Genomic DNA, 25,940 nt, shown 5'->3' with positions numbered 1-25,940 from the left:
ATAAAATTATGCTTACATTTTCTGAGTTAATTGAAGTTACAATTTTTTTCAACAAAGTTGTGTATTCATTTGTTCTCACCTACGTCATAATAACAGTAAGTGCATGTAAATTACGTATTATATAGGTAGGGTAAGTTAAAATTAAGCTTATGTGTGAAAACTGGAAATGTAATGTACAATGCGGTAAACTTTCCATAAAAATTTAAACCATAATATCAGCACTATTAGCGACTCAAAATAATAATTAAAAAAAAATGGAAAAATAATGGACTTCATAAATCAATGTCTGTCAAATTAAGGTTTAAATCTTCCCCTTTTTTATTTTTAAGTTTACCTCAGCGGCCGAGTTTACCCCAATTTGCGGTATGGAAAACAGTTAATTTCTCAGGGAATATGGAGAGGAGTTCACCACGCGATGTACCCTACGAGATATGCCATACAATTTTGACTCTTCTCACAAGAAATATAGAGTTCCAATGGTTTATAAATATATTTAGGTATGAATTGAATTATCCGTCCACGTACAAACAATTATATTATTTCAAACCATGATACGTGATCAGGGCCATGATTCAGTTGTAAGGAGCAGAAAGAATTACGTTTATTCCCAGCTTCTTAAACTTGTAGATTAACTGCGTGTGAAATTCTTCCAGGATTCTAAAGTAGAATTAGTAAGAACCATATACACTTATTGTATAGCATAAAATATAAAATAAATTACGCAAAACCGTTTTCTGATGTGTTATCATATGTCGTGTGCACACTTTTAACTTGCCTGCCGCTAGAGGGCTACTGTCGCGCCAGCTGTCAAATGTTGGCATATTTTATACGTATGAGTTGCGTGACTGTATCTATTAGACTGTGACTATATTTTGGTCAAAGAGTACAAGCTACAGGAATAATATTCTACTTATTCTGTGCTCTTTGGTATGTTCTTCTGTGATTACAAAGCATTAATCATCATAAAATGACAGTCGATACGAACAGCTGTTAGAGGGGCGGCCATTCTTTCTCTATATACAACGCTTAAACAAGGGGTTTCGTATATATAACTACTGCAAAGCAATTCCCATTGTATAGTTACAGACTGTTTATACATCCATCACTTATGCATGGTTTATTAGTAACGTTTTCTGTCTCAACGCTGCATAAGTCTCGTATAAAAACTATACACGGCTTATTAGTAAGACCGTAAAGGAATAGTCGAAATAGTACGCAGTGATAATTTACAATGCAATAAACGTACAGTCGTCAGAAGAAAAAGTGGCCGCTCCCTATGAGCAAAGTTCCCTTCGGGTATCTTCGCTACAATTCGGAGACAGGCGATGTTACATGTTATTGGACCACGTTGCCTGATATCTACAGTTACAATTAAAGTATTCTGTGTGTTACTTTATAGCGTAATGGTAGCGTTCCGGCATGGTATTCGTGAGTTACTGCGTTCGAACAGAACCTAGTGCTTTTTATATTCTTTTTTTTTATTTTGTTTTTAAGAAAGAGAGAAAATATACATAATTATTCCTGTCTCTTTTATGATTATTTCAGTAATTAACATCAGGTTCATGAATGTATTATGCCATGATTTTATATTTACTTATTATAACATTATGGGTTCAAATGGAAAGAAAACAAAAAAAGATTTTCGTCTCAACAAAAATATCTTTCGTGGCATAAACAAATCAAACTTATTGGCGTCTGCCTTAGAACATTCAAACAATTAAGTGTTCAAAAAACAAAACAAAAAGCCACGATTCAATATTTAGTCTACCTTCCCCACATCTCGAGCACATCTTGCAGTCGAATGGGAATGGAATCGACTAATCTTTTCAAATAGCGACTGTTCTCAGCCACAACATTCCAGGCATCCTGGACATACATTCATAAGTGTTCTGATCATGGGCAGGTCTTTCACTGCAAACCCAGCATTATCCCATCTTTCCTATCTTCTGCCTTTCTCTTAGTCTCCGCATATGATCAACATATCTTAATATCGTCTATTATTTGATATCTTCTTCTGCTCCGAATTCTTCTCCCGTTCACCATTCCTTCCAGTGCATCCTTCAGTAGACAGTTTCTTTTCAACCAGTGACCCAACCAATTCCTTTTTGTCTTTCTAATCAGTTTCAGCATCATTCTTTCTTCACCCACTTTTTCCAACACAACTTCATTTCTTATTCTGTCTGTCCATTCACATGCTCCATTTTTCTCCACATCCACATTTCAAATACTTCCATTCGTTTCTCTTTATTTCGTCGTAATGTCCATGTTTCTTCCTCATACACTGCCACACTCCACACAAAGCACTTCACTAGTCTCTTCCTTAGATATTTTTCCAGGTCCGCAGGAGATGCTCCTTTTTCTATTGAGAGCTTTCTTTGCTCATGTTTGCAGGTTTTCTCGCGAAGGATAAATTCGGTAACTTCTCGTTGCTTTCTGCACACCACTGTCTCTTTCGCATGTTAATAGATTCCAGGGGGGCCCAAGCGTGGAGGTGAGGAGAGCGGAGTTTACTAATTGGGCCCTCCGGACTTCACTGAAATTCACCGCAAGAGTTAAATATTAGTTCTATCAGGATTTTTGACCCGATCAGAGACCGGGAAATCCCAATTAGCCTTTGCCCGCTGCATCTTGGACGAGCTTCTACAAATCATCAGAAAATCTTGCAGGGCAGATATGTCTATATTTTGTGCCCTTGTAGCTCAGTCGGAAGAACGTCGGAATTTAGATGTCAACGTCTCAGGTTCAATTCCTCGTCACTCCCGGAACAATTTTTCCCTTGAAATTATTCAAATCTGCTTTACAGGAAGCTTCACCTGAAAGACAAAATTTGCATAATATATACGTCACTGTGTACGTTAACAGAAAAACCACAATTCCAAGTCACACAGAGTTTGTGTGCACTCGATGAGGGTCTCTGGCGTTTCGACAGCCCACGCGAGTTGTGTGGATATAAAGGGAAAAGTTGAGACGGTGTCGGGTGGAGTTCCCGGGTAGCTCAGTTGGGAGAGCGCTGGTACGTTCAACCAGAGGTCCCGGGATCGATACCCGGCCCCGGAACAATTTTTCCCTTGAAATTATTCAAATCTGCTTTACAGGAAGCTTCACCTGAAAGACTACATTTGCATAACTTGAATACTATTTATATCACTAAAGAACGATAACAGAATAGGCTATAAATGATAACATGCGTATTATTTATATCGCTAAAAGCGATTAAAAATAAAATGAAAACTTGTACAAGGCCCGAACTCTTAACCTTCAAATCATTAAGCGAGCACTCTATAGGTGGTCTGCGAGACGCAGATACGCGATAATTCCATAGTTCCGGAACTACTTCTACAAGCACATGCATCGTGTAACATCGCCGTGAACGGAAGTGACTTAGATTTAGTGATTTGAGACTTTATTTAACTTCTGTAGTTCCTGACTTCAAAGCTCTGTGCCATGGAAAGCAGGCGCAACCTTCTCACTGAATTCCAAGGAAGAGGTGAGTAATTGCAATGAAAACTTGTACAGTATTTATTATTGCAACTAGGCCTACACGTTGTGTAACTTTTAAGCCGTAACTAGAGTAACTATAGGTTTTAACCGTTAAGGGCTAAGTTAATTTAAGGTTATTGAACCTTTTGCTTGGAATAAAATTTTATGCATATCTACTGTATGTATATTTGAAAGTAAGTGATTCACCCAACTCAGATCGTTGTGGAAGGAGTTCGCGAGTCGAAAAAGGTTGGGAACCGCTGTTCTAGGAAATAAACAGCATGCAGAGAAAATCTTACGTAATCTTCAATTTCTTTTACAAACTTCCATAATGACGAAAAATTGCAAGATACATACCTGAATCTTCTCAGACCACTGGAGTATTCTCTATTACATTTATAGTAACAATGAATGAGATCAATTGCATTTGTAGAGGCAGAACCATTATTTTATGCTATGAATTTGAAAAAAACCATGACACTACTCACTCAAGAATGAATTGATTTGCTGTTTATTTATTTAAAATTTTCCATAAAAGAATAGTGTACGTAACGTAATAATTGAAACAGAAGTCTCTGTGAATTTTCCCAACTTTTGAATGAACCAATAGATGACCTCAAATATTAATTCTTGTCATATACAGAAACATTTCTCTGTGATATGACTTTGTGGGAGCTGGTTTTAATGTACAGACTAGTATTGTTTCTCTAGTGCAGCGGTCATCAGCAAAGTGAACCCTCTGGGTAGCGTCCCTTACCCGCGGATAAGAGGTGCACTAGCGTGCATCCGTGGCTGCTGGCGGGTATGCTTACTCCCTCTCCTTTCTACACGACGGTGCATGTTGTGATACACTGCTTACACGTTACCCATTTCAGCGAGTGATGACGACCACTACTCTACAGTGCAGTCCAATTCTCCTGACGTTTACTTGTATGGCAATAGGCAGTAGCAACAGCGCTACGTTGCCGCGTACAGGTATTCGTTGTCGCCGCTTGTAAAAATTAAATTATGGTTTATTTAACGACGCTCGCAACTGCCGAGGTTATATCATCGTCGCCGGTGTGCCGGAATTTTGTCTCGCAGGAGTTCTTTTACATGCCAGTAAATCTACTGACATGAGTCTGTCGCATTTAAGCACAGTTAAATGCCATCGACCTGGATCGGGATCGAACCCGCAACCTCGAGCAAAGAAGGCCAGCGCTATACCGACTGCGCTATCTAGACCGACTCGCCGCTTGTAAAAATAATACGTGCGCTCAGAGAACTTCTTCGTGAGAGAATGTCTACATGTGATAAGGTTCAATTACATTATTTTTCTGAATATATAGAAATAAGATTCTAATTTCTACGCCAAGTAGTTCGAATTTATTGCGTCTTAATCGTGTCCAGATGATTAATGGTTTTTATGGTCTTTCACAAGTGATGTTTACACAGCTGCGTGCCGATAAGGAAGTGTTTCGAAGTATGAAGACTATTAACTGTAAACAGTATCGATTAAGCGACATAAACATTAGATACAACTAATTGTGAAGCGAGAGCTGAATATGCCAGCTGAATTTCTGTTTTCATTTTGTGGAAGTGAAATCAATAATTCGTTTGTAATAAACATTTTCTATGTGCTATCAGTTTATTACTTTCTTTGTTTATTAGTAGTTTATAATTTCATTACGTATATGAGTCAACAATGTCAGTGCTAGTGAAAGTAATAGATTCAGTGGATAAAGTAGGGAAGTTCGAAAAATTATATTTAATGTTTACAATTTCGTCCGAAGAAAACGAAAAATTCATAACCTTTCTAAGAGTCAAGAACTAACTGCCGAGACGTGTTCAATAAATGTATCAATCGTGTCACATGTACGCAAATAAGAGCATAAAGCGGAAACACAGGCTGCTAAGAAATTGTTCGTCTCGCCTAGAAAACCTTAAATAATGACGAATTTAAGTGAATTCGAAAATACACCATTTGTTTTTCCCCTGGAATTGCAAACATCAATTCAAAGACATGATTTGGTATATATAGTTTATTAATTTTTAAACCAACTATTGGAAAAGAGAGCCTACACGTAACTAGTAATGACAATGGAGTTAGGTTAGTCAACTTTGCGACATCAAAAAATTTAATTGTCAAAAGTGCAACATTCCCCTATGCTCGAACTTCTCCAAAAGGATTGACATACAACCAAATAGATCACATCTTGTTAGATAAACCGAGACATACTAGTATAGTAGATATTCGAACTTTCAGGGGGTCAGACTGTAATTCTGACCATTATTTGGTGATTGGAGAATTAAGAGAAACACTATCAGTAGCCAAGCGAGTAGACCAAGAAGTTAATATTAGTAAATTCAATATTCTGAAATTAAAGGACGAGGAAACTAAGCAACATTATCAAGTTAAAATTACGAATAGGTGTGCCACTTAGGAAGTTCCGACGAAGTTGAGAACGAGTTAGATGTTAATAGCGTGTGGGAAAATATCAAAGATAGTATCAAAATTGCAACTGAGCAGAGCATAGGTTATTATGAAACTAAGAAAAAGAAACCGTGGTTTGATGAAGATTGTTGCGTGGTAGTAGAAAGAAACAAAAAGGCAAAATTGAAATTTTTACAGGATCCAGTTCAGGAGAATAGAGATAACTATTTCAATGAAAGACGGGAAGCAAGTCGTACACTTAAGAATAAAAAGAGAGATTACTTGAAGGAAAAACTGAATAGGTAGAAACAAATAGTAATAAAAACGTTCGAGGTGGAAAATTTCAAATATCTTGGAGCAACAGTAACAAATATAAATGACACTCGGGAGGAAGTTAAACGCAGAATAAATATGGGAAATGCCTGTAAAAAGGAATTTAAGAACGGATATAAGGCAAGGGTAAATGTAATCAAGGATGAGAATGGTGACTTGCTTGCAGACTCTCTCTCAGTCCTGAACAGATGGAAAAATTCTTTTGGGCAACTACTAAATATACATAGGCCAAATAGAAATGATCGGGACGAAATTCAAATACAAACTGCTGAGCCATTTATATCCGAACCCACACTTTCCGAAGTCGAAATTGCGATATTAAATCTAAAAAAGTACAAGTCTCCATGTATCGGTCAAATTCCAGCAGAATTAATACAAGAGGGTGGAAACGCATTATCTAGCGAAATTTATAAGCTTGTACTTGCTATTTGGGAAAAGGAAATTGTACCAGAACAATGGAAGGAGTCCATAATTTTACCTATTTTAAGAAGGGGGGGGGGACAAGACAAACTGTGGTAACTTTCGAGGATTATCACGTATCTTGACGTCGCACAAAATTTGCCCAATATTCCTTTGAGATGATTAACTCCGTACATAGATGAAATTATTGGGGATCATCAGTGCGGTTTTAGGTGTAATAGATCGACTATTGATCAGATTTTTTGTATTCGACAGATATTGGAAAAAATTGGGGGTATAAGGGTACAGTACATCAGTTTTTCATAGATTTCAAAAAGGCATATGACTCGGTTAAAAGAGACGTTTTATATAATATTCTTATTGAATTTAGTATTCCCAAGAAACTAGTTCGATTAATTAAAATGTATCTCTGTGAAACTTACAGCAGATTCCGTATAGATCAATTTCTGATGGATGGTTTTCCAATTAACAGCGGGCTAAAGCAAGGAGATGCACTATCACCTTTCCTTTTTAACTTTGCTCTAGAATATGCCATTAGGAAAGTTCAGGATAACAGACAGGATTTGGAATTGAACGGGTTACATAAGCTTCTTGTCTATGCGGATGACGTGAATATGTTAGGAGAAAATCTACAAACGACTAGGGAAAAAACGGTAATTTTTACTTGAAGCAAGTAAAGCGATAGGTTTGGAAGTAAATCCCGAAAAGACGAAGTTTAAGATTATGTCTCGTGATCGGAATATTGTACGAACTGGAAATATACTTATTGGAGATTTATCCTTCGAAGAGGTAGATAAATTCAAATATCTTGGAGCAACAGTAACAAATATAAATGACACTCGGGAGGAGATTAAACGCAGAATAAATATGGAAAATGCCTGTTATTATTCGGTTGAGAAAATTTTGTCATCTAGTCTTCTGTCAAAAAAACTGAAAGTTAGAATTTATAAAACAGCTATATTACCGTTTATTGTTTATGAATGTGAAACTTGGACTCTCACTTTGAAAGAGGAACAGAGATTAAGGGTGTTTGAGAATAAAGTTCTTTGGAAAATATTTGGAGCTATGGAGGATGAAGTTACAGGAGAATGGAGAAAGTTACACAACGCAGAACTGCACGCGTTGTATTCTTCACCTGATATAATTAGGAACATTAAATCCAGACGTTTGAGATGGGCAGGGCATGTAGCACGTATGGCCGAATCCAGAATTGCATATAGAGTGTTAGTTGGGATGCCGGAGGGAAAAAGTCCTTTGGAGAGGCCGAGACGTAGATTAGAGGATAATATTAAAACGGATTTGAAGTAGGTGGAATATGATAATTGAGAGTGGATTAATCTTGCACAGAATAGGGACCGATGGCGAACTTATGTGAGAGCGGCAATAAACGTCCGGGTTCCTTAAAAGCCATTTGTAATTATGAAAAAATGGCATATTATTGTATTACAGTGTTTTGTTAATTAGAACGGATCCTGTTCTCAACACCCGCCGTCCATCCCTCCCGCCAGTTGAGTTCGGTGGAACACGCATCACCTGCCCTGTAGGTTTTAGAACATAGCGCTTGCACGTTATTGGCTATCGCGAAACGTCAGGAGATTTGGACTCCACTGTATTGCACGGATGGGCATTTGCAGGTTCGCGAACCGGAAGTGCTTCGAAACTTTTCTCCAAAGCCAAGAGATGGGGCTATGACTTACAGTGCCTGTCTCTTCGTATCAGTCGTTCTGTAAATTACCGTTCAAATCAAAACAAAGCACAGACGTATAACAGCACTTCAGTTAATTTTGAGAAAACGTTATTGAAAACTTTTAAGTTTTCGTAAATTCCGTGAAGTTTTCATTTTAATTTCTATGTGTGATCTGGTTGCCATTATGAAACGTGATTAATATGGTTTTATAGCTACGGTCTTCAAACTTTAAATGCTCGCTCCTGAAATTCTGCAAGAAATGATATATCATATTTTACTTTGGAGAAACAGAATTCTGAATTATTTTAGTATTATTTGAGATTGTTAACATGGAAAACAGTTATAGGCCATTCGGTATCTCGTGAAACTTATCTGCGCGTCACGGGAAGAAGAATGTGGACTGAGAAGCTTCCCTCCTTCGCTATGCTCCTATGCTCCACAAGATTCCTACTATATGCTACGGCGCAAGCAACTATTTGGTTTCACGACATAGTGAATTACCTATAATGGATTTGAAAAGTCATTTGGAAGAAACAACATCTACAGAATCTCACAAAAAAGCAAAATACCGATAACACAGTCTTTATAAGTTACCGTTACATTTAATCTTTTAAGATCGCTCAGACTCTCATTGAAACTTCTGTGGTGAAAGTAACTGGAAAAATGTTCGGAATACCTACATGATTTTAAGAGAATTAAACAGTCCAGGCGTAGTATTATAAGACGTTTCAGTCTTTCAGACCGAGTCTATTTAAAAAACTTGGAAAGTGATTTGGTTTTCAATTTTCAGCTCCAACTAATATCAGTGCAAAAAAGATGTTTTTTAAATTAAAACTAAAACTTCACGGAATTTATGGATGCTTAAACATTTTCAATCACATTTGCTGAAAAGTAACTAAAGTGCAGTTACAGCCGTTTGCTTCTGACCCACTCAATTATTTTGATTTGTACGGTACAGAACGACTGATACGAAGAGACCGGTACTGTAAATCATAGCCCCATCTCTCGGCGTTGGAGGGGAGATTGGAAGCACTAAATGCCCATCCACGCTCTAGTGTGACATATTAGTAGAGTTGTGACTGCCCTTTTTGTCTATTTTGTTGCTTTACTCAAAGCTAAAGGCTCTTTAAATATCCATTACAGAGCTTTAGGATTAAGGTCTAGAGGTTCTTTAGTACCTAAAATTGCCTATTTCAGTGATGTGCCTATTTCTGGAATAGAAACCTATAAATGCCTATTTTGGTCTTTTAAGGGGGGATAGAGGTAAAATTTGTGGCATGTTGGTCAAAAATTCCGATTTTGTGATTTTTACATAAAAAGACACTTTACACTTTGAAGAATATCTCTAAAAATTTCATTTATCTACGACAACTGGAATAGTTGTTTTCGTCTTCATTTTTAAAAACCTGCGTCACTTAAACATGACAGTCCAGCTACGCCCAGACACTTAAATCTGCCATCAACTTCTGAAACATGCCTATCGCCTGTGTTTGGAATACACATTGTTGATGTTACCTCTGCTGTCAAGTTACCCTAGTCAACTTGTAATAGTTCAACATATTTTCCAAATAGATATCACTTATTTTCGATAGTCAGTTGTAGGTTATGTTTAGAAATTTATTTACCTTCGAGTTGTTTCCAGAATTATTATAATAAACACATTGTGTGTCACTTTGTTATTGAAGGAATTCATTACACGTGAACCCATGTGATGTGACGTTGCTTACAAATAGAATTTTGTGTTGTGTGTTTATAATTGTTTTATTTACGCCGAAACATTTTACGTAGACCTAAATATAGTGAAATAACTATAATTGTAGCATATGTGACGAAGATAAGGGCTGAAAATGCTGCCAAAAAGAGGGATAGATTATCATATAAAGCTGGGCACTTCTAAAAGTACAGATTCAGTGAATATGTAGTTTTTCTTATAGATATAATAATCTGTGGAGCTACAGCCTAAACCAGGCATGCCAAAACCCTGCACACTGTGCAGCCCCACATATTGTGCAGTTGTCTCTGTGTGATGTGGAGTTCCTATTCCCCTACCTGGAGGGAGTGAATCAGGTTGGAGGAGAGCGCATCAGGGGTATACAGAACCTGCAGTAGCAGATCAATACGAGTGCTGATTGAGCTGTGACTGTGAATGCGTTATGAAAAATAAAGTGAGGAGACTACAGATATAACGAAGAAGAAGAATCAAGAATCATATAACATAATAATTGTTATAATGTTTTCCTCAGCCAACAATAATTATTTTAAAATGAAAGGCTTTCATCAGCCCATGTCGAGGTAATAGTGTTGTGACAGTTTATATCAGATTAGTAAGTTTTCAAAGTATGAAATTTTCCAGCGCTTATTTCTTAATCAGTACTCTCACGGCAAAACAAACTTGACAATGGCGTTGTTTTGGTGTCTGTACTAACACAGCCATCAAAGATTAGATGACTTACGACTTCCATTTCATAATCTGTAAATGATGAGAATGAGGAATACATGTGAGGCTTTTGAGGTTGTAAGGAGCGAAGAAAGCAAATATTTGCAAGGCGGAAACATTTTCTGAAAAAATATATAATGGCAAATTTTCCATCTCACGTGAGTATATTATGTTAATACACTTACATTAATAAATCTTTAAACCTGATATAAAGAGAATGTCGTCGCGTCACAGCTTGTGAACTACACTTTTAATTTCTTTCAGTAACGCTTCCAACTTGTCGATACTTGTTCTCAAAGTTTTCCAAATAATATATATGTGAATTTAAATTCTAAGCTTAATTTATATTATTTATTAATATTAATGTTAATTTATATTGACATACAGCAAGGAAATGATTTCAGTGTAAAAACTTCACAATATCCTATTGCGTGTAATTAATTGGGAGTATAAAATTTTCTTTAACATTTGTATACCAATGGTCCCAATAAATAATAATGCACGACGAAGAATGAAAGAGTAGGGTATGTTACTTTAAAATAATTAGTACCTACTACGTAAAATGAAATACTTTGTTGGTTTTTTCTTGTTTCGAAATTACTGAAATATTCTTTTTCTTCAAATAGGCTACTATATAAAAATCATATTAATAAATTATGAAGTATAACTGAGTAAGCCTAATGTTTCTTGTATTACAATAATTATCAAGCATAGACAATAACTATTTTTTTCCTTCTGCTAAGTGTGTTTATAATGTCCAAATGCCTATTTAATCCAGCACTAGAAGTGCGGAATAAATTATTGTATACACCTCCAGCTAAGAACGGGTAAAGGTGTAATTCCTATGAAGCGTCTGACGCACGCGGCTGACGTAGTGCGTCTGACGTTCACGGCTGACGCATTCCTATGAAACATCAGACGTGTGCGGTCTTTTGATAGTGAGCGGACACTTGCACAATGAGTGAAAGCGATTTATTGTTATATTTGAAGACCTAACATTCTAAATATGCGAATTTTCAATTTTTCAAATTTAAATTTTATTCGATCTAAGGAAGGAACATCCGTATGAGAATATGATACTAAATTGACTTTGTCGTAGCTCATCTGTAAGGGATTCATTCGTGCGCCAAAAGACGGTGTTGTAGGTATCTCAACATGCATTTAGCAATGTGTTTTTCATCAATATTTCAGAAAGTTGTTTTTAGCACTTAACACATTTAGAATGTTAGGTTCTCATTTGCTATTGGAAGAAAATGAAGGGGAAGAAATTCTGCTCCAACAAATAAATGAGGGAAACGCTGAAGTATATCCCATATTTATTTTAGAACAAGGCGTGAGGAAGGTTTTTTACAACACTAATCAATTGGCACTTGTTACAAGATGACAAGATATTTCGGGAGTTTTTCAGGCTAAACATTGCTCAATTCAACTATGTTCTCGATCTAATCAAAGACGACCTCAAGAAAGATTCTTCAAGTAGATATCTGTACCCTATAACTCTTGACGAAAAGTTAGCCATAACACAGAGGTATGTAAAGTGAAAATGCTTTATAGTAGTATTGTAGTAATACTACTACTATTTAATCAATTTTTTTCTTGTAACATTGAAATGTAACAATGCAAAAAGTGTAAAGTAAAAATACTTTATTGGTGTAAACTGTAGCGATTTAATCAATTTTTTATTTTTTAACACTGAAAAACAATCACAGTGGTTCAAAAGTTGCCGGGTTTCAAATCCCGAATAGTCATACGGGTCACAGACGGTTAAATGATTGCTGATATTTAAAGTTGAAAGTGATGATCATGTCTCCCACAATGTGAGAGCTAGGATTTTGAAATTTTTATACAATATTCTCTAAAATGTATTTCTAAAAATGACCAATGGAATTTTTTGTCACGGCTAAACTTCATTAAAAATAAAATAAAAAGTAAAATGTTGACCAGTTTTTTCTGGAATACTGAAAAGATATTAAAAATTCCAGAGGACATTTTATTCATGACATACTAAAAAAAATGTAAGTAAAAATATAGAACGTAATATTAATTTTTATGAGAGAAGATATATTTCTTTTTTTGTTACTTTTTTTTTTTTTTTGGAAAATTGAAAAAGAAATTAGCCTATATCTCAAAAACTATTTGAGATATTGAGTTCAAACTTGCCACAGTTGCTTTTAGTGTCAATTAGACCGTTTGTGCAAGAAACTAGATTTCTAGTATTACAGTTTGGAAAATCATTACTTTCATCTCGTTAGGTACCCTCTGAACTTCTCAAAGTTTAAAATCGGCCCTTCTCTTCATTCCATTGTCAAAGAAGGAACTTAAAAAACAACAAGATTGAAGGAGTATTGTGAGTAAATTGGCGGAAGTTTAACTCGTTTCTATGGCAACGAAAATCACGATGTTTTAACACCTAACTTCAGATTGCGTCATAGTCAGTAGCTAAGTTATAGAATATGGCATCACTGTTGTCTTTCAGGGGTTATTAAAACTTCAGTTCATTGTAGTTCTGTTTCATTTCATATTGTTCATTGTTACTGAGGGTGGTGTGTCATTTGAATAAAATAAGTGAGCGTGGTACAGATTGTACATTAAACCACAGAATAACGACAATAGTATTAAGCCGAAACAATGGCAAAACGTTATCTATGCGATTGTTGCCCCCCCAAACGCTTATCAAGTGATGGAAATGATTCTAATTTGGCAACAAACGGCAAGATCATCTTCTATCAATGTTCCAACGAGATAGTAAGTTGTGAGGTTTTGATATTTTGTTATAAAATTTTGATATTTAGCTTCAATTACTTAGAGCATTAAGTCAAGGTTCATGGATTATTCTTTTATTCAGGTTAAATGTGAAAAAACATCATCTGTAATAACATATAAAACAACACGGCATCAAAGCGACGCTACCTGACTACAAAAATCAAAACAGCCATTTTTTTTATCAGACGATGGCATCCAGAAAAAATCCAATTCAAAATTATGTACTGCAATGATTTCAGCACTTTTTTTATAAGATGCAAAGTAAAACAATGGAGGAATTTATTGGGAAATGAACAAAAATACAGACCACACTAAGGAAATATATACATTACGAAAGTTTGGAGCTGCTGCTATGGTAAAGATTGAAAAGATCTTAAGCCGGAATTCTGAATGGGATACAATAATGGAAACATTAGGCATACGTGGAAAGGTGGAGGGACTGAAGCTACATCCGGTTAGTTATTTTAAATATGCTCCACTCCATTCATGTTTTGTGACGTTGAAAAAACATTTTATACATTTCAGAACATACGAGTACTTTGTGATATAACATTTTCTGCAATGGCGAATAGAAAAATAATACTATTCTGTACATTGCTTTCACAACACTAGCATTACACATTGTAAAGAGCATAAGAGCACGATAAAGATTAACTTGAAAATAATCATTTTCTTGAACTGTAATAAGTGCCAATTAACAGCATTTTTTTTTTATTTTTAGTGCCTATATAAATTCCTATTTCAATCATTTTTACTGCTTTCTTGCCTACCTATTTTCAATTTTCAGTGCTTACATGTCATAGCTCTACATATTAGTCGTGCAAAGTTTCATCAAAACACTATTTATAATATTATCATGATAAAATATTAGCATTAGCCGACTTTGATAATCCATATGTGGTCATTTTTAGAAGTTTAAGTTTAAGGACTCTAACGAGTAATTTGAGATGTTCTCTAGTGGTTTTATACCCATACAATTTATATAAAATTCGGTTTATTCATAAGGAACTCATAAATCCAAACACAGATGAAAATCTCATAATCCTTGTTTTATTTAAGTGAAACCGACCTCATAAGTAGGCCTACTCAGTGGTTTTCAATAGCACCTCAGATGGATTCCACTCGCAGTTCTCTTGAGACAAGTTTGTGTGGAACTGAATATTTACTGAGGTATCATTAAAATGGATGTAGGCGTGAACGTAACCTTAGCGTGAGAGGTTTGGTCGGCTTGAGCATGAAATCCACATTGAACTGCAATTCTTCCATTGAAGAATCGCCCACTTCCAGCCGAAAACTCCTGAGAATCTTGCTAAGTCCGGATTTCATCTCCAACATGGCGAACTTTTGCCCGATGCAGTTTCGGGGCCCAGCAGCAAAAGGAATGTAGCAATAGGGATGCCGACCCACGCAGTTCTCCGGTAGAAAGCGTTCTGGGTCGAAAAGATCCGGGTCCGGAAAATGCGTGGGATTTCGATGCAGAATGTAAGGAACGACGCCTATGTTGGAACCGGCGGGCGCGACCAGACCATCACCTGCAGAAAAAATGATGGTGTTCATATGTATATGATTAATGAAGTCCGAAAGTTCAGCCACTGATCTAACCCGCAACGTGCTGAAGGCGCCATGCATCAAGTAGGCCTACGTAGCTATAGTCAACTCATAATAACATTCGTGCAGTTTAATGAGCGGTTTTTAACATGTCATAATTTAAATATTTCGATCACATGAAGTTGAATGCAAATATTTACTGGTAATCATGTATCAACAAAAAGAGAAACATTTTACTGAAAATTATCTGAGATCTTCATATGGGAACTTATCGACAGTTAGTGGGGCATTTGTTAACCCCAAGTCTAAAGAAGATCAGGTACGAAAGAGGCTCTTACAGAGGCAAGCTCAGAATGATCATGAAAAGAACTGCTTCACAGATGAGAAAAATTTCACACTGGAGGAGAAGTATAATAAGGAAAATGATAAAATACGAATATATGTACGGAGCTCAAAGGAAGCTAAAATGTCAGTTCCTCGGGTCCAGAAAGGGCACCACCCAGCATCAGTGGTAGTTTGGTGGGGTGTGTCATATCAGGGAGCAACATCTCTCCATTTCCGCAAACAAGGAGTAAGAACAGGAGCCAAGCAGTATCAAGAGGACATCTTAGAGGAAGCTGTCGGGCCCTTGACTGGATCTTTCAAGAAGACTCAGCTCCAGCTCATAAGGCTAGAACTACCCAAACAAAAATTATGAAGGTTCTAATTGCCAGTTATTGTCTTTTTATAGGATATTATTCGTTCATTTATTTCTTATTATAAGGCCATGGATCATTGGCACAAAGACCAGTTTGGTTACCATTCGACTGTACATGTTTGTTCTGCTGACATTGAGAGCTGCAATACTACTCTTCATTCGGTAGATATACGAGTAGGCCTATAGTTCCAGCTCACACAACAGTTTCGGTACAAATTTCCTACCTCTGATCATAATATTCTGCACAGTAAACCAGAGAGATTCATTTGATACTGACAAGAAAAAATAAGGGCTGTATATGTTAGTCGTTGTGGAGCTACTATAGAGTTCACTTCTTTTCCTGTTTAAGTGCGTAATATACTAACTATTGCAACATTTTTAGTACCGTAGTGGAACCAATAAAGACATTGCAGTTTATTTTATTGTGAATGGAAGAGTGGAAAGGGAAGATTACATTGTGTTATTTACGAGTGTTTGATAGCAGCGAGTGGAAAAAGTGTGATCACCCATGGAATGCAGGTACAAGGCCAATGGTTTTCAATATAGCTATGACTTGCTACGTAGTACGTCTTTCTTCCTCCTCCTGCTACTCTGAATGTGCTGAGAAATTATTTATCTCAGAGTTGCTATCTGACAGACAGTAGACTATTTGAGAAGAAGTAGTGGCACATAGGTACATGTGTGTAGACTGTATATTTTAAAATGTATTAGAATAAGAAAATAAATTTCTGAGATCCCTAATAACAATGAAACGCAGAAATCAAACAAAATAAGGCAATAAGACTGGGTATAAATAATATTGCATATAGCAAAAATAATATGTCAAAATAGAAGACTGGCTAGATTAAATGAGCGATACAAAACTCCTCCCAAAAATTATTATAAACTTAAGGTAAAGACGGAAGTTAGAAGATGTGGAAATTGGCGGTCAGCTCAAGTTTAAATGAAGAAACGGATCTGGGTTGTGTCAAGAATAAAATAATTTTTAGACGCGGAATGTTACTTGAATCGACGAAAAATACAGAATGATTACTTTTAAGAATAATAATAGACTATTACAATTTGTACAGTCGGTGGCCACATATACCATCATACGCATTAAAAATAGGCCTATTAAATTTTGAATGCGTCATGCTATGGTCGTGTTAGATCAGTGGTTGCCAAACACAACGAAATGATGACGTAATATAAATGCAACCCGCACACCAATATTGCTGAGAGAGTGGTGGTGTGGGTATCTCCTCGGGTAATGGAGTCAGTGACAGTGCAGACACGGACTGTGACCGGAATAATAGGTAATTGGGCCTTGTCACTTATATCTGTACATTCGCCTAGCACCAGAGAATATGCTATGAACTGAGAAACTTTTATTTCTATTTAATTTTGAATTAATTTGAAACTTATTACCTATCCTTTTCTTCACAGTGTTGGGAGACGAATCTTATTGAAACGATCAACTTGATCTGGATACAGGAAAATTAGCTTTTATTCCGAAAAACTAGAAAACAATCGAAGTGATCCTAAAACATTTTGGCAGACAATTAGAGAGACAACTAACTTAGAAACGAAATTGAAAGATGATATTACGGAATTATATAATAAAGATGGCGTATTAATTACGTACAAATTTGAAATAGCTCAGGAGTTTAATAGTTACATTTCAAATATTGGCACTCAAAATTGCTTCTAATATATATGAAATAGGAGGAGTGATAATTTTTGTAATAATGTGAAACAACTACAGTCTTCTATGGTTTTGTTCCCTGTAACAGAAAATGAAATAATTAAACATGTTTCCTCATTAAAAAATAACACAAGTCCTGGCGAAGATGCTATGTCCTCCAAAATATTTAAACTCTTCAATATTTTCTTGGCTAAACCGCTTGTTCATGTATTTAATTTGTTGTTCTTATATGCTAAATTTCCAGATAAATTAAAAAGTGCTATAATTGTCCCTATTTTCAAATCAGGAGAAAAAAAATCATGAACAATTACCGAGTAATATCTTTACTTTCATGTATATTTAAACTCTTAGAAAACTTCTTAAAAAGTCATCCATTAAATTATTTGGACAAATACAACGTACTTTCTTCAAATCAATTCGGTTTTTCGAAATAAACTTGACACAGATGTGTTACAAATAAAATCGTATGCGAGTTAGACCGAGGGAATAAATACTTGGGCATATTTTTGGTTATTCGAAAAGCATTATACAGTTAACCATGATATTTTATTAGAGAAATTAAACTTGTTAGGCATTAATGCACATGTTCTAAGTTTATTTAAATCATATTTGAATAACAGAAATCATGTAACTAAAATTAATAATGAATTTAGTTTTATCAAAACATAAAAGTAGGGGTCGCTCAGGGCACTGTTCTTGGTCTAATTTTATTCTTGATTTATATAAATGATTTGTTATTAACTGATTTACGCAAATATAATGGAGCTATATATTCATTTGCGGATGATACCGTAATTTTTTGTGGAAAATGTTAGAAAGACAATAATTATATTAATGCGAATACTGGACTGCTGATAATTAAAGAGTGGTTCGATTCAAACGCTCTTTCCTTAAACATATCCAAAACAAATGTTGTTCCGTTTTCACTAAGGTCCAGTGGTCTTAAATCTCCTCAATCTTCTCTTAAGCTCAAAACTCATCATTCTAATTGTTCTTCTCGAAATTGTGAATGTCCCATATTAATCGAATCCTCAAAAGTTAAATATTTAGGCATTACGATCGACCAGCATTTACGATGGAATAAACATATTATATACTTGTGCAATAGATTACGTTAAACAATTTATATCTTTATTATACTTCGGTCATATTTACCACTTAATATTTTGCGTCTAATTTATTTAGCTTTATTTTAGGTTGGGGAAATGCTTGTAATTCTAATCTCACTCCGCTAATACGTATTCAGAAAAGAATAATTAAAATATTCCTTAATAAAGCAATTGATTACTCATCTGATCTTTTGTGCACTGATTTTAATGTTCTGAAAATTAAACAAATTAATTATATTGCGTTATTACACTTCATATATAAAAATCACAATAAATTAAAATTGTATCATAAATATGGAACTAAAAGATCCGATTTTATACTACTAGAGGAACCAAAGTGTTTCACAAGCACAGCTCTCAGCCATAGTACCTACTTTAGTCCAAGGTTACATAATAAAATAATTGGAAAATACCCAAATTTGGAAAATTTTAGTTTCAGAAATTTAAAAAATAGCGTTAGGAATTTAATTTTTAAACATATATATTGGTTTAATATGTATACGTATTTGTATGAGTTAAAATGTTAAAATTGAAATTGTATTTTTTAAAGTTAATTTATTCCCATAATTTTTTTCTTTGACACACTTTGTGTCAAATAATTATCTTTATTTGTGTTAAGTATGTGTTTAGATAACTCCCTGAGCACGAGTTTTTACTACTTTAGAGAAGAACAATTTGGTCGGCGGGAAAAGGCACATAATTAAAAAAAAAATGATTCTTTCAGGAGAGATTTTTTTTTTTAATTTCTCTTACCTGAATATAAGTATAATAATAAAATACATGTATGTTGGTTAAAGTAAGACCCTTATCAATGTGAGATACAAGAAATTTTATTATTTAAAAAATTAGAAAATATACTTGACTTAAGTGACAAGGTGCAACAGAAAAGTCGACTTTTTTTTACTTATGTGCCTTTTCCCGCCGACCAAAGAAGACTGTATTTTTGTACATGTTATTTTACTAACAATAAACTAACTGACTGACTGACTGACTAACTAACCAACATTATTTCAGTGACACCATCCATACAAAACTTAACAAATCGACCCTGTGTATTAGGCTTCATAGATTTTGCAATTTTGCAGTCGACAAAGTAACTATATAGAATTTTTATTTCCTTCATATTTGGGGTTGTGTTAATTTCGTCATTATCGTTTGTACATGAACGTTCTTCTTTCAAATCCTAATCTTATTGCAGTTAAGTTCATTTTATTTCTAACATAACAAAAAAGTATGTGAAATATGCATAATAGGCCTATTGAAATGAAGTTACTGAGCATAAGCACTTCCATATTTTAATATAAATAGCTTTATATTTTATATATAAATGTACGGCATTTTAAGTTGCCTCTATTTTATGAGACAACATAAGAGCCGATACTTTTAATTTCTTTTGTTTATTAATGAAGTACTCAACTTACAGGTAAATGCGTTGTAATCTTTATGACAAGAAGAATAATGATGTCATGTATTGTTTCTATAGAATTATGTCTTTTAATATTTTACAACAGATGAAGCACCTCACATTATCCCCATCAGCACGAAAGAAAAAATTGTTCCTACCTTGCTTCTTGTAATTCACGTTTTTGCATATTTGTCTTTTGATAAAAAAAAACATTTCTTGACACAGTATCCTACATACAATATTACAAGAAAAATTGAAGACCTGACGTTCTAAAATGTGACACATGCCAATTTTTCCAATTTCATGTTATTCAATCTAAGGGAGGAACATCCGTATGAGAATATCATACTAAATTGCCTTTGTCGTAGCTCAACTGTAAATGACTCATTCGTGCGCCAAAAGAGGATGTTGTAAGTATCTGAACAGGCATTTCTCAGTGTGTTTTTCATCAATATCTTTGAACAGTGGCGGTGCGTCAATAAGAGCACAAGAGCACGTGAACACCTTGTTTCCATTAATGCACGACTAGTTTTATTATTTAATACCGTATTGGAGTAGTGGGGATGTATAATATCAGGATCGAGTATTTCAAACTTCCCGCATCTTGCATAAACTTCTTATGTAAACTTGGCAACATCCGTTCACGTAAAAGTCGTGCTCTTTTCAAGAAGGTTACAGAAATTTCACGCATGCGCGGGAGAAAATTGTCTTTCGCTGGCCGCTTATGACTCGTCAAGAGCACAAAGCATTAAGTGAACAGTGAATCTATCCTACAGATGTCAGGTGCATAGGTGCCTATCGTTTACGTGCTATATCTCGAGGAGAAAATTTAATAAGTCTGTATTTTAGCCTGCAGGTGTCAGCATCTCACTATCGGAACGTTTACTTTATGTGGATGTGTGTACAGTGCTGCTACGAAAGTGTAGTTTGTGAATTACTATAGGCTACTTCAGTGTCGGCATATAGCATAGTTTGGCCACAGTATAAGAAGAATCAGTAGGGACAACTCTTGTCGGCACCTTTGATGTTGTTGGTACTAAATTCAAGCTTACTTAGTACGGTCTAGTTCTCAATGAATCCAACTATGTCGCTAGTATCAAACCACTATCAAAATATTAGTTAAATATTTATTTTATTGGTCAGTAATACGAATAATCTTGTATGTATATTATCTATCATTAGTATTATGTCGCTAGGAAGTCAAAATACTTATATCCATTGTTGACGTTCATGTTCGCACTTCACCGCAACGGACGCCATGATGTATTATGTTGTACTTGGATCAATTTTACCAACATAAGCCTCAAACAGTAACTTGAACGTTAGCGTCAATTAGTGAATATTTTCATGATGATTGAATACGAAAGTAATTATTATTATGGTTATATTGCCATTCCTTTGCCTCATGTCTTTAAAATTGTTAAAAGATGAGTAATGAATGTTTTCAATTAATATTAAACTATGCCAGCCTGTCGTAGATGGAGATCCATCTGGTGGAGGTTTCAGATAATACTTCCGGTTTCGTGACATGCGCACTCAGTATTTGTTCCCACGAAATGGCTTAGGTGTCTTTACTGTATGTTCTCTATACTGTGGTGTGGCTTTCAAAGACGTGCTGGCTGAATGTGATGGTGGTATGAATTTAAATATCTGTATGGTGTTGTATATTATTTAAGAATAATATTTACTGGCATGTATTTATAGTAATCAATCTATGCGAATGGGATTACAGTACTGGTATAGGCTATGTTGTGAATCAAAATACAGTATATTACTGAACACACGCTTTTGTAAATTGTTTTATGTATTAATTTTTAACAAACGTAAACAATGAACTCTGTTCAAGTAATTTTGAAGAGTAAAGAACTGGGTAAACTGGCTTTCCAGGAAAAATTGGGTTCAATATAGAGTATCCACCGCCCACTGAACGAATATTGGTTAAACGAGTGTTGAGCGACTTCCGCCGATTTTGGAATAGACACCGACGCACTTAGGTTAGGTTAGGTTAGGTTAGGTTAGGTTTGTTTAGGCTTTTATTATCCCGTCAAGATGAAGGTGAGAGCAATTGAGTGTGATTTTTTTGTTTTCTATGTTGGCAGTTCAAGTGCATCGGTGTCTATTCCAAAATCGGCGGAAGTCGATCAACGCTCGTTTCACCCGAATATTTCACACTTTCATCACTGCCAATGTTGCGCTATAAACCAATTTTCACAAATCTAATGTAAAAGACTGCCTATACAAGCAACAAGTTATACTAAATGTTTAGGATTAGTGTAAAACTGGCCTATGTCTCCTATAGTCGGCGGGACATAAGTAACATTCACCAAAATTGGAAATAAAAAGACAAGGTTTCATCATCATCATCATCATTATTATTATTATTATTATTATTATTATTATTATTATTATATGTTGTTTTGAATTTATATACGGTTTTTTCGACAGTGAAACATTGGAATCATGACATTTCATATTAGGCTAAAAACGTACGATTTCAAATTCTCTTCGATTTTGGAACACAAAATTGTGAACACACATAATATTTTATCACGAGTCGCAACTGTCTTTGAAAGTTGTTTTTGGCACTTAACACATTTAAAATGTTAGGTCCTCAATTACTCCTACTTTGCTTCTTGTAATTTACGTTTTTGAGTAGTTATTTTCTTGTTTGAAGGAAACATTTCGAAAGAAAGTATCCTACACAAAATATTACGAGAAAAATTGTTCCTATCTTGCTTCTTGTAATTTACGTTTTAGTGATTTGTTTTGTTTTGAAATAAACATTTCGAGGAAGAGTATCCTACACACAGCATTACAAAAGTACGTCCGCTGCTGATATCTGTCCGCTTGCTTCAAACAACGTGAAGGAGGTAAGAAGATGGTGAGGGTATGATGCCATCGTTATGCTTAAGTAGAGACATGGACATGTGTCGCGACACAGCTTTTAGCGGTCACTGTGTTAGATACTGACCTAAGGGCAGATCCTGCACCAGTTTGCGTCCGAACACTAGCACGCTCGGGTACAATCGTAGAGTCTCTTTGATGACCATCTCCAAGTACCTCATGTTCTGAAGATCGTAGTACGTGGCATCTCGCTTTGAGTCTCCAAAAATATATCTTAGTTCTTCCACAGCTTTCTCCTGCGAACATACATTTTGGAAACATTTTTATTCGAATCATTGGTACCAGTATCGGAGCTTCTTCCCATTGTAACTAATTTGGTTCACAGCTTCTCATCAAATGTTAGGTCCAGGGAAGATCATACAAGATTTATGGTGGTAAAAATATATGATGCAGATTTTATCCGATTACTAAGGTGTCCTCTGTCATTGTAATTCCACCATTGCTTCATTACCACCATGCTATCACCTCAGTGTCTCTTGTATAGCGTTGTAATAGAAAATGAGTGTCATAAAAATATAAATTACAAATATTTTCTTTTGATAATTCCAAGTTGCTGCTTCCTAGAAATGTGATATATTGTATTGGTTGCTCTGTTGTAGGCCTATGGATAGTAGTAAAGAATAGGTGGAAAATTTGGACTATTATCAGGAAATCAAGGTTACTTTAAAAAAGCTGGATATAATTTATATCCGATTTACCGAAGTGTAGGTATTTTTTATTTTAGTGTGTTATATAACGACGCTGTATCAACTGCTAGGTTATTTAGGGTCGATGAAACTGGTGACAGCGAGATGGTACTTTGGTGAATGAGACCCAGAATCCGATATATATTATCTGATATTCGCCTTACAGTTGGAGAAAACCTCAGCTACGAGCTGCTTCGCATCAGTGACTAAGCCCAAGTGTAGTTCAGTCTGTCCATTCCTCTGGCCTAAGTTGGAGCTAGAGCAGCGTGAAGTAGGCAAGTGTGCCTAATTTCGCAGTATATGTTACATAAAGCGTACGTATTATCAATATGTAATTTGCAGAATATAATTGGCTCTCTCATTTTAAAGGTCTATTCTTGGCTGACTAGATACTCCTGCTTTGAATTTTATTTCCGGTTAGAAATTCAGTAATTTTGATTTGAAGGATAGAATGCAATTATTGTTTCTAATTTCGCAGTATATTTGCCCTCTTTCGCAATATGCTTGCCCAATTTCGCACTACTATTTTTTGTTACTAATTTTGCTGAAAAATTATACTTCATCACAGTAAAATTCACAAATTGATGTTTCTAATCGAGAAACAAATATGATGTCCAATTATGTAAACACACGGACTTTTCCAATAGGCCTGTAATACATTATTATTATTATTGTTGTTAAAATGAACTTATATTGAGATAGGAAATTCAATTTAATTTACACAAGAAAAGCTATTCAAATATTATACGAAACATAAGTTAATTATACAATACAATAAAAGTGACAAATTTAAACAGTTCATGAAAAACACAAACAATTAAACAATAAACCATAAATGAACAATGAAAAATGTTCAATATTAAGAATTGTCATCTTCTCTGCAGCCACAATATATGCATTCAGGTTCATATCGCATTAAACCCTGGCATAGCTCATGAAACCAATCCAGACAGTGAAGGCTCTGAATCCATTTCTCCCCTTTTTTTTGTCGTCCTTAAAATATTCGCCACAAGACTGGTCGCTGACTTCTGGACTTTTTCTGGTAGGAAGAGGCTTAGACCTGGGTCTACTTAATCCAGAAGTGTCTTGCTGTGATATTTCAGACACTGATTTAAGCTTATCACAAAATATGCTAGTTTTTTTGCGCAGCTGTGATTTTCTGGCGCACCTGTGTGGCCTTGGGAAGTGGTAGAGGATCTCATGTCTTAGCTGCCTTTTGGACATGGGCAACAGAAGGCAGGAACCTAGTGTCAGAAATAGCATCCCTGGCTAGTGAATAAATTTCAGTTTTCTTGAAACCCCTGGAGATGTTGCTGATAGTTGCAATTTCTTGAACCACACTGCTGAAAAAAGGTCTGAAGCCCTTCCTTGTGGGTTTGTAACCACATGATTTAAGAAGATCTTTCATCTTTTTCCTCCAGAGAGATTTCATGGGGCCGAAGACACTCACGTCAAGCGGTTGTAGGATGTGCGTGGTGTGGGAGGGAAAGGTAAAAAATATTAATTGGCTGTCTTCAGCGAACTGCAGAGCCTGTGAAAAAATTTCAGTAATATGGGACTCCAAGATCAAAAGAACCAGTAGACAAGGTGGAATGAAGGCTACAAAATGATGGAGGTGAGATAAGACATTTTCTGAATTTGTTCATCCATTCTTAGACACTGTAACCATTACACTTGCTGGATTATTTTTCTTCACGTCGTCTTGGACGCCTCGTGTTCCTTTTGAATATAGCCAAACATGGTCCAGCTTGTCCAGCAGCATTGACATTTAACAGAACCGTCGCTGTTTCACCTCTTTCAGCGGTTGTTGCCTCATTTGGGAGAAACAACTTTGCTTGGTTTCATTACAAAAGTAAACCCACACTCGTCCAGGTTCCATACCAAATGTGGATTTCTTACGAAGTCACCTTTCTGAAAAACCTGTTCAAGATTTTCGTAGAAATCGCCAAGAGCATCTTTAGTTGAAGCGGCAGCCCTGGCAACTGAAAGGTTTTCTGGGAGACGTATCACAAGCCCATATCGTTCCTTGAATGACCTCCACCACTTCCAACCTGCCTCTTTATTATCACTGTTGAAAGCTGCATTTTTCTTTCCTTACTTTCAATCAGCTTGAAAGCGTAATGTCGGACGTCAGAGGCAGAGAGCCCGAACCCTGTTTCCTGCATCTGTCTAATGTAGTTCACAAGCTTCACCTCTTCCTCTGAAGTGAGAGCAAATAGCCTACGGTACCCAACTTTGCAAGGTCAATCAAGGAGTCATCACCAGAATCACATTTCAACCAAGCTTTCAGAGTGTTGTAGGGGGTTTTGTGCACCTTTAAAGCTTTGTAGGTGGACCACCCTTCCGGAGAACCTTCCTCACCGATTCTGTCACT

At 35.6% G+C, this 25,940-nt stretch overlaps 2 protein-coding genes across 2 annotated transcripts in view; both read right to left on the bottom strand.

Annotated features, from left to right (window-relative positions):
* Positions 1-25,940, bottom strand: part of LOC138715736 (uncharacterized) — a 70,621-nt gene that overhangs the window by 41,721 nt on the left and 2,960 nt on the right. The gene's annotated exons all lie outside the window — the stretch shown is intronic.
* LOC138715341 (cytochrome P450 4C1-like) overlaps positions 12,835-25,940 on the bottom strand; it is a 100,678-nt gene continuing 87,572 nt past the window's right edge. The window contains exons 9-10 of the mRNA XM_069848156.1: positions 22,948-23,116; positions 12,835-15,065 (exon numbers count right to left, since the gene is read on the bottom strand). Coding sequence (XP_069704257.1) covers positions 14,710-15,065; positions 22,948-23,116 — 525 coding nt within the window. The 3' untranslated portion in view covers positions 12,835-14,709. The remainder of the gene's footprint in view (positions 15,066-22,947; positions 23,117-25,940) is intronic.

This window comes from Periplaneta americana, chromosome 15 (assembly GCF_040183065.1).
Source record: "Periplaneta americana isolate PAMFEO1 chromosome 15, P.americana_PAMFEO1_priV1, whole genome shotgun sequence".
NCBI lineage: Eukaryota > Metazoa > Arthropoda > Insecta > Blattodea > Blattidae > Periplaneta > Periplaneta americana.
The sequence above is the reverse complement of the archived record's forward strand: the minus strand, read 5'-3'. Positions and strand labels throughout refer to the sequence as shown.